Genomic DNA, 13,734 nt, shown 5'->3' on the forward strand with positions numbered 1-13,734 from the left:
TCTAATCGCTTTTCATCGGTCCCACAGGAGGGGTCCGTGGGGTGGGATTTCGAAACGCCATTTAAAGCCCGCTGGACCAGGCTCCTGCATCGGTTGCGGGAATAATGAGGAATGCATCTTGGAGTAATAAACGCCTAGGAGAACCAACCCGTTTACCCCTGGTGAGAGCCAGCCTTCTGCTAGCCATCCGCCCGGGTCTGCGCGCGGGATTGCTGTGCCGTGAGGATGGACAACACGGAAGCACGCAGCCCGCTGGCGAGAAGAGAGATCAAAAACCATGGGCTACCGCTCAGGTGCTGTGGCTGCCGAGGTGGCTCCGAGGCAGGCCCAGGCCCCGCTCCAGGGTACAGTCTTAATGTTTAACGTTTATTTAGGACTGACCTTCCCGCTGTCAGCTGTAACTCCGAGTCTGGGGAGAAGGAACAGATGATCCCAACCTCTGCAAGCCACCCTTTCTGCGAAAGCGACTGGGATACAGACAAATTCCTGCCGAGGGCCAGCAAGTGGCAGCAGCCACGGTCCCCCTCTGCCCTTGGACAGCCACCATCGTGCCCTTCTGCCACAGCCGCTCCAGCCTTCATCTCTCTCCTCCTCATCCGTGTCCTCAGCACCTGCTTCCAGCTGCAGTCCCTCCTCTCCCATCCTGTGCCGTCCTCCCCTTCGGGATACGCGCCACAGGACCTGTTCTGTTTGAAGGGTTTTCAAAAGAGAAGGTGGGGAAGGAAGAAGGACCAGATGGCTCCTGGGGTGGCAGCGCAACAGGGGAAAAGGGTCTGGGAGCTGCCAAAACAGAGGCAAGTACGGAGTGTTATGAACACAGGGCAACTTGTTCATTTTAATCCAGTAAATAGGGCAGCAAATTTGGCAGAAGAAACACTCTTAACTTGTAAGTCAGCTCAGTGACCTGGCACTGTCAGATTAGTTTCCTTACGGGATGCATTGCCGAACGTAATGTGTCATCATAAATCTCGGTTGCTACAGCTGTTAAAGCCGTAAAGTGAAGCAGAGTTACTAATACACGGCAGTAGTAGCTGTCATGCTCCATTCTGTAATTGAGCATCAAATCTGCAGTTGGGAAACTCTTCTTTTTTGCCTGACGTGGAGTAACTGCATGTCTGCAGGTGCCGAGAGCGTGGAGACAGGTAGGAGCGTCCCACCCATGTGGGGCTGTGGTGAAATCCTCCTGCAGAGCATCAGGAGCGAGCCCCTTTATTGCTGGCTGCCTTTACAAGCCTCTGAGGGTTCCTGGGGGAGATGTGGCAATCCTTCCTCCCCATTCCTGGATAAAAGCAGACATGTGAAGCCCAGCACAGACGCGCAGAGTGCACTAATGCAGGGAACAGCAGTCCTTCAGAAATCTTGAGGTTGAATTTGCTGCTAGAAGCACGGCGATAGCTGGGAAGTTCCAGCTCCAGGGGATGATACGTCACCGCGTAGGGCTTCCCCGCTCCCACCAAGCTCTGAGCTCAGCGAAACCCGAGAGACGCTCCTTCTCCAAGGGGCACCCTTCACCCGCAGGGCCCGTGCAAAGCGGGAGCTCCAAGCTCCTGCTGCGTTGAGACGCGGGGAGGACAGTGAACCCCGGGAGTCGCCGTCTCTCACAAATGTCCTTTTGAAGATGTCCCCACCCGTTAGCCCTTCCACTGCTTTGCTGCGTGCCGCCCCTGGCAGCTCGGGCCGTGGGCTGCAGACGCTGCTTCTCACGAACCCTCTGCTGTGTACGCCCAAAACCACTTAAAAGCCTGCACGAACAGAGCCGCTCTAATCTGTGACAAAGCACGCAGACCAAATTCTTCCAGTAGGGACAAGGCGGTTACGCCTCTGCCCGGAGACTCAGTTTTGCCGATCCGGTTGTGCTGTGAGGTTCCGGAGCGGGCAGCCCAGGGAAGCCCGGCATTTTCTTTTCCCTTATGAAGCAGCAGGGTAGATGCACGCTGAGATGGAATGCGCTCGCTGGAGCGAGTGGGCAGTGGCCTCTCATCTGACTTGTTTTTTCCTTGCACCTGAGCTTGCCCCAACTGCTTAATTGGTCACACGGTTTCCTGGAACCCCGGGGAGAACGAACCGTCAGAAATTTCGGTGGCGCAGGAGAAGACAAAGGCCGAAGGGGGGAGGCGGAGGCGGGGGAGAACGAGGGTTTGCAAATCAGGGTGGAAAAACGTATTTACTCTATTTTGGGAGCCGTGAGCAAAGTCAGGACACATCGCCTCAGGCTGCAGGTGGCACGCGCAGCAAAGGGGGGGTACAGAGAAACAGCGAGGTCATTTCGGGAGCGCGGCCTTGGTCACACGAAGCTCTTAGGAAGCTCTTGGGTGCTGAGCTGCCCGTGGGCTCTGCCCCAGGGATTTTGCACTTTCCCCCACTACAGGTTTTCACTTTGAAATCACGGCCGTTTCACCTCCCCCCGAGCAGTCGCACCGCGACGGGACCAACCCCCGGGGGTCTGCATCTGCCAGCCCTGCGGCTCTGCCACTCGTTTTCATTGCAGACGGTGCTGTTTGCCCCCACAGATTCACGGGTTTGAAGGCTAACAGAGACGATTAACCACCTCTTAGTATTCATATAATCCCTGGATAACATAGTCCCGCCGTAAAACTCAGCCCCTTCAATAACTTGCACTTGCCTGCAGACTATCTTCAAATTGCTCAGGAGATGCCAGTGTTTCCCCATGGTAGTTTGCTGCAATCGTTAACTGCTTTCATGACTAAAGCTCCATACGCAGTTTGCTCTGGTTTTAATTTCCACCTTTCTTTTCAGTATGCTTTTTTGCTTTGCTAGATTATAGGGGCTTTTATTGAAAAACTGTCTGCAATCTTTACAGCTTTTCCAGTAGGCCCTCTATTTCTAGCTGGCGGCGATGGCAACTGGAAAGGAGTTTTTGCACGGGTAATGCAGTATTGTAGCTTAAAATAATTTAAAGGAGAGTTGTCCCCATCCTCAGATACACAGTCTCACCCTTTGCTTTCGGTCAGGTTTATGCGATTTAAAACTAATCCGTCCAAAGAGGGGATTTGCCTTTGGCCGGAGCAGCTTGCCACCCGGGCCGCCGCACAACCACACAGGCACTAGGGCGAGCACGGGAGGTGAGGCGGGAGGACAGCAAACTTTAAGCTGCGGTGGACTGGTGCTCTCAGAAGCCTTGGGGCCCATCTCCGCTACAAAGAGCCGCCTCGGTCTGCTCGGTGGGCCACCAGCACCGCGTGGAAACTGTGCAGCTCCAAAGACGCTGTCCCACTGTCCATCTCCCAGCAAGGCTGACGAACTGGTGCATGCTCCCTGCTGGCACTGGTGAGGCAGCCCTGAAGAGCAGGTGGGTAGCATCCTCGGCAGGATCTCCGCGGCGGCCCATCCCTGCCGCAGCGTGACAGCCGCTCCCCATAGCCCAGCTCCATCCACCTCTCCTGCGAGAAGGGGACAACAATCTCCCTTTCCACCAGGTTTCAGTCTCACCCTGTCAGGCCCAAGGCGAGCGCCGGTCTCCCCTCCTCCGTGGCTAGCCGGCATCCCGCAAGGATGGCCCTTGCAGACAGTTTTTACAACAGTTTTGCCTACAGCTGTCTCGCACAGAGCTGCGCCAGAACAATCCTCCCAGCGACCGATAACGAGGGCTTTCAGGCTCTCTTGTCTCGTGCGGGGAGGAAGGGTCCGGTGACGCGTCCCACATGAGGCGACAGCTTTACCATAGCGCTCTCTAATGAAATCTGACGTTACCTCTGCTCAGAAACTTGCGAAGTCTGGCTGACGCTGGGTGAAACCTGCGGCTACGTGGTAGAGATCCCGTCGGACAAAAAGCCTCGAGGAGGAAGCGAAACACTGGGGTCTTTGGAGACGAGAAGGAAAAGCCGGGGCTGGTGATGTGTTGGGTGGTGACGTTTCGCACAGGCAGCCCGCTGAGGGCTGAGGGAGAGTACCCTTGCCTACGGGGGAAAGCGGGTGCTCGGCCTCCTCCCGCCGCAGGACAGACCTGAACCTTACGAGGGGCAGGGAGAAAGTGGCGGCACCGAGATTTCTGCATTGCCCCACAGTCTTCAGGGGTGTCAGATGTGACAGACCTCGGAATCGGGAAGATTACCAGAAGATATGACGCCTCTTGTCTGTGCTGCGTCGGATTTCAGGGCCGAATGCAAGCGATAGCTCGGGTTAACGGTAAGAGATCAGAATAAAAGTTGGGATTTAGTTACAATTCCTGTTTTGCAGCTCAAAATCTACTCGCTGCACGAGAGCTACTATAAACCGGAGGAGCGGGGCGGTTTTCAAGCTGGGCCGGACGTTTGACTTTCAGCGGCAAGAGCGCGTTCAGCTGTTTCACACGGAGCCAGTAAGGAATTACGCGGTCTGGCTTCCCTTCAGGGTGCCACGGGACGCGTGGCCGGTTCGTAACGTGCGTAACAACAAAGGTTCACAGAACCCGTGACATTAAAAAGGTGCCTGCAGCGTGAGTCCGGAACGAGTCGCCTCCGTCCAGCGCGGAGGCCCTACGCAAGCGCGCGCGTGCTTCCGAGCGTTTGCCGGGAGGCAGCGCGGGGGGAGACCCCCGAGTTTAAAAAGGGCGAGGCCGAGACCTGCGGGCGCGGGGAGGGGAGAATTGCGCCGGTACGCGCAGATGCGCGAGGATTATTATGGAAATTATTACTTGAGTACTGGTGAGGGGAAAAGAAAGCAGCGCCCCGACATCGCTTCCCGGGCGTCTGACGCCCGCCGAGGCCGCCGGCCCGCGACGGCTCCCAGCCGGGGGCTTCCACAGCCGAGCTCGCCGCAAGCGCGGCGGGGCGGCCCAGGGGCGGCGAGCCACGAGCGGCACCGCCCGGCCGCGCTCCCCGGGCGGCTCCCGGCTGCCCCTGCCGGCGGGGCCGGGGCCGGGGCCGGGGCCGGGGCCGGGGCCCCGCCGTCTCCATGGCAACGCGCGGCGCCATGTTGGGCGTGGCGGCCGCCCCCCGCCATGTTGGGGGCGGCGCCCTGCCCGCCGCCGCCATGTCGGTGCCCGCGGCTCCCCGGCGCGGCGGCGGGATGGTGCCGGTGCTGCCGGGGCTCTTCGTGGGCGGCGCGGAGTCGTGCTCGTCCCCGGAGGCTCTGGCGGCGGCGGGGGTGGTGGCGGTGCTGACGGTGGACGCGGAGGAGCCGCCGGCCGTGCCGGGGCTGCGGGCCATGCACGTCCGGGCGCGGGACGAGCCCGGCGCCGACCTGCTGAGCCGCCTGGACGACTGCGCCGCCTTCATCGGCGCGGCGCGGGCGGGCGGCGGCGCCGCACTCGTCCGCTGGTGAGGCCCGGGGCGGCGGGGGCGGCCGGAGGGTGTGTGTGTGTGTGTCCCCCCCCCGGCGGCGCTGCTGACGGCCCGGCGGCCCCGTCCCGCCCCGTCCCGCCCTTGCCTTGCAGCCAGGCCGGGGTGAGCCGCAGCGTGGCCGTGGCGACCGCCTACCTGATGAAGACGGAGGGGCTCGGCTGGGAGGAGGCCTACGCCGCCGTCAGGGCCGCCAAGCCCGACGCCGGGTGGGTGCCCCGCTCCCCGCCCGCCGCCCCCCGCCGCCGCCCGCCCGGCGCCCGCCTCACCCCGCTCTGCCCGCCCCCGCCCCCCCCCCCCCCCGCAGGCTGAACCCGGGCTTCCAGCGGCAGCTGAAGCTCTACGAGGCCATGGGCTGCGCCGTGGACAGCAGCAGCGCCCTTTACAAGCGGTACCGGCTGCAGGCGCTGACGGAGCGCTTCCCCGGTGAGCGCCGGGGCCGGGGCCGGGGCCGGGGCGGGCACCGAGGCCGGGGGCAGCCTCCCGCGGAGGGGCCGGGCTGGCCCGGGCCGCGGCGGGGCTGGGGGACCCGGGGTGTTGCCCCCGGAGCCGCCGAGCCCCGAGCCTGACCAGGCAAGCGCTGGCATCGGGCTGGAGGTCGTCAGCGACGGGGAAAAGCGGCCTTGCGACCCGCCTGGGAACCGGGATCCGCAAGGCGCTGTTCTCCGTAGCGAAATTCAGAAAGGGTGACGGTCGGTTTGGTACCTTTCCTGATTTTTCTGTACCCGGCTAGGCAAACTTGACGTCCTCTAAAAAGAAGTCAACGGAATTAAAAAAAAAAAACCAAAAATAACACATGCAAAACTGAGATAAAGTTGAAATCAAGGCATGAAGTAAACTTCATACTTTAACTTGCAAAAGCTTGACTGTAGGAGATCTGTGTCCATACGTGAAATTTTATAACAAAATAATAATCCGTAGCTCTTTTGCAAGATCTCGGTGTCGCATCCTCAGCGTGGCAGTGCTCTCGCCATTTAGGTGTCGTTCTCCTTGGCAGCGCCCGTTCGTAAGCCGACTTTCCGTGTGTGCGCTGGAAGGTCAGCAGAGCTGCTGTAACTCCTCCTCCGCCCGTGCTTTCTAAGTAAGAACGTAAAGCAAGATGCAGCTCTCTTACCATTGCTAAGGCCAGTCTAGATCCCAGTTCCTTGCCTTAAGTGAATCCCAGTCTTAGGTGTGGTGGGATGAGGCTCTTTCGTTTTCCGCTTATCCAGTGGAGTTGGTGAGTGGACAAACGTACGCCAGCCAGGTGGCTGCTGCGTGGCGGGACGGGGGCGGAGGCGCAGCGCTGCCGCGTCCCGCAGAAACACAGCGTGGCTGCGCCGATCTGATTCACAACCTCCTGCTCACCCCTCTGCAGAACTTCGGGACCTGCCCCGAGAAGTCTTTGCTGCTGATCCAACCAGTGTATGTCAAGCTCCAAACACAGAGGTTCTCTACAGGTGCAGGAAATGCAGGTACCGAACCTTTTGTATTTCTCCATTAAATGTCCTTTTGAAATTGAGCCAAGAGAAAACCGGCCCGTGTAAATCGATGGGCATGCCGTTGCTGTCAGGACAGGGATGAGCTCCTCCCTAAGGTTCCATCCAGTGTACGCCACAAAGAGTCAGGCAAATAAAAGTGTCTTAGGGAATGCAAAACTTCTGTTCCTTGAAGTTGTGCAGCGCTTGCGCAGCCCGACCTGCCGCGTTCTGTAGGCCGGCCCGGTTCCGCTTGCTCTGAGACCGTAACTTCTAGTCTGTCTTTGGCAATCGGTTCCTCCAGAATAAACTTCTTGTAGATTACGGGGTTTACTGCATTTTAACTACCTTTTATGGATTGCTTAAGGTGAAATTGAATAATCCTGCTATTTCCTAGGTGTAGGTTTCTTCAAGTGTATGAGCATAGATTTAAAGCTTTAGTAGACAGGAATTGTTTAAAAATGGATCTATATAAAAGCACGCAGCTGCGGGGCAGAGCCCCAAACCACACAGATCACGAGATTCGTTAGGCAGTAACCCTGAACAGACTCAGTGCCCGCTGACCTTCTCAATTAAAAAAATGTAGGATTTGTAATCCTGTTTAATTACTTGTTGTCAGGAGGTCCACGTCCCCGTGTTCTGTCGTCTGTAGGTTTCCCCAGTAAACAACCAGCCATTTTCTTTCTCTCCCCCCCTGTGGTGGCGGGCAGGCGCGCTCTGTTCCGTAGTTCCAGCGTTTTGCCCCACACGGAAGGCGGCGGGCCGGCAGCCTTCGCCCACAAGAGGGTAACGGAGTCCGCTCAGCTTTGCAGCGACGGCCGTGAAAAGTGTACCTCCTACTTCACCGAGCCCGTGCAGTGGATGGAGCCGGCGTTGCTCGGAGTCATGGAAGGACAGGTGAAGGGGAGCACGCGCTTCGCTTTTGGGATGGTTTTTTTGCAAAGGCCGAACAAACTGTTTCTGTTCCCTGATGCGAAAGCCCCCCGCACAAGGACTGAGGTCTCCCAGCCTCTCTTGTGTGAATTTTGCAGCTTATGAACAGATTCTTAAACGTTAAATATCCTGTAAGGAAACGAGCTGGTGAGCTTGTTGGACCAAGAACGCCGGCCAGGCTGTGGGCAGGGTTTTCGGTATGAGAAAGGGTTTGTGCGGCTTACGAAGCCCGTTGAGGTCTCGGGCTGACTGAGGCTGTCTGGAATCCAAGAGACCGGCAAAAGAGTCCCGGGACCACGCCGGGTCCCAGCGGCCGCGTTTCCACCCCCTCCCCCCTGCCAGCTCAGCTGCCTGCTACGCCCCAGGGCACGGCGAATGCCAGCTGCGCCGTTTAGCTTTTTGGCCTGTTTTTCAGCCCGTTTACCTTCTGTGAAGCGTTACAAGGGAAGGAGCTGGCTCAGTGCAGGGAGCCACAATTTAATGTACCATGGGAGTACGTTTTAAGTAGAACCGAGTGCCTCTGCGCGCACCTGAGAGCGGCTCACGTGTGTTTCTTGCAGCTTCTGTGTCCCAAATGCACGGCGAAGCTGGGCTCCTTCAGCTGGCGGGGCGAGCAGTGTTCCTGCGGCCGCTGGGTGACGCCTGCCTTCCAGATCCACAAAAGTCGAGTGGATGAAGCGAGGACGCTGCCACTTGGTAACTGCCAAGCTGCCGAAACCTGAACTCGTCCCTTCCCGCGATGGATTTCTTAACGTCCCCAGAGAACGGCTGGCAGCCTGCGGTTGCCAGGAGCGAGCTTGTGACTTCCACCCCTTCGTAACGCGCTGGAATTACTTGAACGTCTGCTCTATCCAAGCTTTCTGTATCTCTAATATATATATACAAAAAATGGCGAACACTTCCTTCAAAGAGGTGTTACACAGTGGTCAAATATGTAAACAAATGCCCGAGCGTGAGGTTTTTAGTATATTCTCACTTCCTCCGTTGCTGTTTACAGGTCTCAACTCCTTATTTTGCCAACGTGCTCCTCTCGGGCTGCGGCCAGCAGTGCCGCTCACCTTCTGAGCCGGCAGCTCAGATGGGTTTGTCTGAACGGCTCAGCCGGGATTTCAGGAGGCATGAGGTACGTCCCACCGCGTAAGGTACGCGGCAGGGAAACGTTTTACGGCTTAGCCGAGTGCCAGAAAGCGGTACAACCACAACAGCTGCGTTAGCACGCGGGGCAGCTGCTAGCAGGGAAAAGCAAGTTCATGCTTGTATTACAATAAAAGTAGTCCTAAATATCTCCACCCCGAGAATATTTATTACGCTATAACTCTTCCTTTCGTGTAATAGCTGAGGAGGTGATGCAAGCTGTACTGGAACGGGAGAACTGAGGTGAAGTGTCCCTGCCCCACTGCTGCTTACAAGTTCACAGAGATCCCTAACGTGAAGTAAGATTTTAAGGAAGCACAGTATGCTGCGTGCGCCGCTGCGGCAGGGGCTTGGTTTGACAGACAAAAACAGGACAGAAAGACCTACTTTAAATCCATTTTATTCTCATTGACTTCAACTTTTTTTTTTTTTTAAATTTTTTTTTTTTACACAATTTCCAGCAACATCCGTTAGGAAATATACAAGGTAGAGAAGGTGGTGGGGTTCTGCCCATCTTTGCATTCCGCCCACAGCTGTGGAGGGAAGAGCGGCAGGACACAGTGAACAGCAGAATCTCAACACTGAAAACAGACACAAAACAAAAAAAGACAAAAATAGATATGAAACTGTTTGAACTGGTCACACTTCAGGGCCAGGTACAGCACAATAAATATTAGAACTGCATTATCTTAGACATCTTCCATAAAGTTTATAACATCCTCTGTTTAAAGAGATAAGAACATCTGGTTTCTAGCATGAAATGCTACATAGTACAGTGGTGAAGGGTACAAACGATGAGGAAGCCGCAAGGGCTTGGATGGTGGCCACTCTCACGCATGCTCATTGGTAAAAGCGGCAGCATACACCGAAGGTTTAGTGAGCTGTAAACTTAACCATTCGCTACCGGGACGGCGGCTGGAGGAGCAGTCTCTTTTAGGAGAACCAAAACCAGTTCATCCCTCCGAGCGTCGGCCAGGCGCTCCCTGACCAACGGCGAGTCGACACCGCAGCGGCAGCATTTGGTCCGGAGCGCGAGGTCCCTCTGCATCGCTGCTGTTCAAGGCTGGCCGCCGGTGGAAATGCTTTGGTGCAGAATTAACGCTTAGGTGGCCACGCCACTGGCACGGTGTCGCCTACAGGGGTTACTGTTCCATGGCGGTCAGTAACAGCAGTAGCTGTCAGCTGGAACCCAGCAGCACTGGATGGCGCCTGACACGAGGCAGAGACTGGAGCGTGCCAGCATTTGTCTCCCTCTCGCTCTGCAGCAGCGGTACGGGCGCTGGGCTCCTGGAGCTGGGCAGAAAGGCTGCCATCCCGTACTGCTTTTGCCAATAAACGAGCCCAAGACACAGCGGTTTTGGCTGCTTGACAGAGCGCTGCCAGAGCGGAGAGCAGACCGGTCACTGGTCTCCCTGGCATCGTAATCAACACAGCAGGAGTAAAGACGTTTTGTCAACCTTCCCCCCCCATTCATCCCCTGCCCCCAGAAGCGTAGCACCACACGTCCCTCCTACACCAGAACTGGGGGCCTTCTGTGCCGCCGCCGAAGAGGCCACGCGAGCACAGGTGGAGGAGGAAGGTCAAGCGCGGGCTTTCCTTCCCTTCCCCTGACCCAGGCAACTGCCCTGGGAGGCCGAGCACCACCGAGGAGGGGCTGTGTTCCTGGTCCACATAGGAGGCGTCACCGTACTCGCTACACGTGTCCTGCAGCGCACAGCAGCAGCACGAGCTCTACAAACTAAAGCAGCTGAGCGGTAAGAAATTTTATGGGGCGAGTGGGACGCAAGAAGGTAAAATTCTGCTGGAAGCTGAGCACCTATGGCTTTGATTTTAGCTGATGCCGAGTACAACAGTCCTATTGGTAGCAAGTAGGAAAAAAACCAATTTATTTCTCCAGTGTACAAAAGTATACTGGCTGCTTCTACGTGCTCATCTTCTAGTTAGTCCCTTCTTGGAGATCCAGAACTACCACATTTCAATACCAACAGACTCCGCTGAGGGCTGCAGAAGGGACAGAGCAGTGAAGAATTTTTGGTTTTATCAACGTGTCATCAGAATACGGTCAAAAATTCTGTTCGGGAATAGGGCGTTCTACATCACGATAGTCACTCAGCAAAAATTCTGTTCAGGAATAGAACAGAATCGTTCTACATCACGATAGTCACTCAGCAAAGTGCCAGATGTAAATGCCCTTACCGCTGCCAGCTCAGGACGTACCGCGTGACTGCACTGAGATCTGCACCTCCTCTGCCGGGACAGCTCAACTGGTTACGTCCCGAGGTGAACGACGGGTTACCAAGAGAGCTGGGAGAGGCAAGGTGAAGTTTTCCCCACCCTGGAAGTGTACAACAGCATTTCCTCGCTCAGCCAGGCCCATTCACACAGCACTCGCCGTTCCAGACACACAAAGCAATGCCAAACACAAACTAAGAGGAATGTTTCATAAGGACTCCGAGTATGAACAGGGAAAACATAGGGCTATTTATCAACTCAAGTACTGTTGCATCATTCTTGTAAGGGAGGGAGGCAGAGGAGTTGAGATGAGGAGTTGAGAGGACAAACTGGAGCGGCCGCGGAGGTGGAGTCTAGTCTTCCAGGCTGCGAAACGCGTTCTGCATATCCTCAAACAGCTGAGCATAGTCCGCCTTGATTTTTGTCTCACCGTCTTTGACAGGGTCCTGAAAGACGACACAGCAAATGAACGGATCCGTCAGGAAAAGCCTCGGGTGCTCGAGACAACCCCGCTTTGCCAGCGCTGTAATTTCTCGACCTCGGGATTAATGATAATTTCATGAAAGACAAGGGCAAAAAATGTAACAATCGGCTGTGCTCTGAGGCTGCAAGGCCTTCCCTGCAAGAAGCACCGACTGCCAGGCTGTGGCGGCTGTTGAGTGTCTCCACCGTTCCCCTCGCAGCGCTATGCTCCTCGGGTCAGCGCAGCTCTCGGGAAACACGGAGGACTCACCTGTGTGGATGCACCGCTTCTCCGTTGTCTCTCCAAAGTACGCAGACCGCAGGGTACAGGACATTTAAATTCTCACGCCTTTTAGACTGTTACCCAGGAAATACAACTTCCCTTTCATGACTACTACTGTATTAGAGGGCTGACTCCACTTAACACGTATTCACCCTCTGGATTCCCTTTTTCAGCCATGCTGTCCCCCGCTCTGCTGTACGCCAGATGTCTTCTGGTGGCCAGGGTTTGTAAAAAGTGTATTGCTTCCCCTGCCTCTATATAACCAGCTCTCAAAGAAGCTCGCGTCCCCAATTCTATCTCGTTATGTTCTTGATGATTTGAGAATATATACCAGGGATCTGCTTCCTGCAGAAACAAGCCAGTACCCTGCAGGAACAGAATACCTTGGCACGCCAGAGCATTTAATTTTGAACGTAATTTTATCTTATGGTACTTGTTCTTGAAAGATTTGCAGGATTGGCCTGTAAGAGTTATGACAGAACAAGCATCATACTTCACAGAGAATATTCCTCAGCTACTTCAACATCAGCCAGCATCACAGGTTACTGTCCCCACAGCAGTGCTACACCAGCGCGCTCCGGATGAGTTCCAGGAAAGCTGTGCTCCAAGAAGATGGCTACTGAAGCTACCCAGAGCCACTCGTCTCCTCTTTAGCCCGCGTTGAAGTTACTCCTCCCTTCCTCTCCTCCTAGTTACCTGCCTTAGGCCCTGAAGCCCAAAACGGGGGACGTCACATACTGCTGCATGAGACTAGCATTTCTTTCCTTAACTTCTATTTAAAATAGCTCGATCAACCTTTCTATCATTCACTTTTTAGCACATTCCTGGATTTAAGTTTTAGGCTGCTTTTATCTGCTAATAGTCTCCTTAGAACGTTATCATTTTTTACGGAATTTTATCACAAGGCCCCCAAAACAAACAGGAGAGGTGCTCGTACTATTACCATGAATACATGTAACATAAAAGAGACTATTGAAGGTGGGGTTGCCAAGGCTCCGCAGCCAGCATCACCCGATGAGGTTTCTGTACTGACCGCTCCCGCGCTCACAAACCAAAACCAGTTCTTCAGTGTTTGAAAACGATTGCAAAAAGTCTCTGTTCATAGACGTTTACCTAAGGCAACTGGTAACAGCCTTTCGGAGGCACTGGAAGCTCACGAAGAGCAGCGCAACCCAGTCCCTTACCAACATACCTTGAACTTCATGGAGGTAAGCCTGTAGAGGATCTCGCTCATGTTCTCTCGGATGATGGACCACGTGATCTTATTGTCGCTCTGGGCTGTGGTTTCTACAGCACGGCGTGCCATGTCATAAAACGCAATCATATTGGAAAGCATTCCCACTGTTTTATAGAAAGGGCAGAACCTGACGGAACAGAAAAGGATCTGTCGGGCATCTTGGAACAGTTAACAGGACGAGGCTTTGCTCCTGCCTTCACAATGACTCCCAATTCTCACCGGAGAGAAAGAGCGCTAGCCTGCTTTCCTCTGGGTATTTTTGATACACACTGTCAAAGGAGAGAGACTGCCTCGAATAGGTCCCACATTTTTAAACAGGCGAGTCATAGGCTAAGACAATCGTCCTGAAGCGAGGTTTCTGAAGCAGCACCCAAGCCCTGGGCAAAAGAGGAGACGACAGGAACCACCGCTGTACAAGTCCCGCGTTTCAGTCTGTGCCAATACTAACGAGAAAGGGGAACGACCAGAGCAGTCAACGGCATTCCTCCTTCCTGCTTTGTCTACCACGGGAGCAGGCTTCCTCCGAGCAGCCTGGGACGACCCGACAGCTCTGCAAGTTTCTTTGCTCACAGGAAAGGGAGTGTTTCTATGACAAGAGCACTCCGCACACAAAAAGCTCCGTTTTGAACGGGCAGATGACTGCCGCGGAAGGTACCTCGTTGTTGTTTATACGCTGCATTGTGCTGCTTCCTGTGCTTCCCTATCGCACGCAAGCGT

At 55.4% G+C, this 13,734-nt stretch overlaps 2 protein-coding genes across 8 annotated transcripts in view; one reads left to right on the forward strand and one right to left on the reverse strand.

Annotated features, from left to right (window-relative positions):
- Positions 1–4,945: 4,945 nt before the first annotated feature.
- On the forward strand, positions 4,946–8,958 carry DUSP12 (dual specificity phosphatase 12). 3 transcript variants are annotated; one of them, XR_015704597.1, is made up of 6 exons: positions 4,946–5,258; positions 5,375–5,488; positions 5,587–5,705; positions 6,491–6,733; positions 7,447–7,633; positions 8,230–8,366. XR_015704597.1 is itself a non-coding variant. In XM_087756576.1 (6 exons), the coding sequence occupies exons 1-6, from the start codon at positions 4,972–4,974 to the stop codon at positions 8,389–8,391; spliced, it is 966 nt and encodes a 321-aa protein (XP_087612702.1). In that variant the 5' UTR covers positions 4,946–4,971; the 3' UTR covers positions 8,392–8,958. The 3 variants fall into 3 exon arrangements, 2 of the variants coding, with proteins under 2 accessions (XP_087612702.1, XP_087612703.1); XM_087756576.1 differs by having other exon boundaries at positions 6,637–6,733; positions 8,230–8,958; XM_087756577.1 differs by lacking the exon at positions 5,375–5,488 and having other exon boundaries at positions 6,637–6,733; positions 8,230–8,958.
- Positions 8,959–9,187: 229 nt separating this feature from the next.
- The window catches only part of ATP6V1A (ATPase H+ transporting V1 subunit A), a 30,597-nt gene continuing 26,050 nt past the window's right edge, over positions 9,188–13,734 (reverse strand). For all 5 annotated transcript variants that reach the window (XM_087756572.1, XM_087756574.1, XM_087756573.1 and 2 more), the window contains 2 exons: positions 12,973–13,144; positions 9,188–11,481 (listed from right to left, as the gene is read on the reverse strand). In XM_087756572.1, coding sequence (XP_087612698.1) covers positions 11,389–11,481; positions 12,973–13,144 — 265 coding nt within the window. In that variant the 3' untranslated portion in view covers positions 9,188–11,388. The remainder of the gene's footprint in view (positions 11,482–12,972; positions 13,145–13,734) is intronic.

The sequence above is a fragment of the Nipponia nippon genome, unplaced genomic scaffold (genome assembly GCF_047370975.1).
Source record: "Nipponia nippon isolate SJK-2023a ecotype South Korea unplaced genomic scaffold, ASM4737097v1 scaffold_2, whole genome shotgun sequence".
NCBI classification, from domain to species: Eukaryota; Metazoa; Chordata; class Aves; order Pelecaniformes; family Threskiornithidae; genus Nipponia; species Nipponia nippon.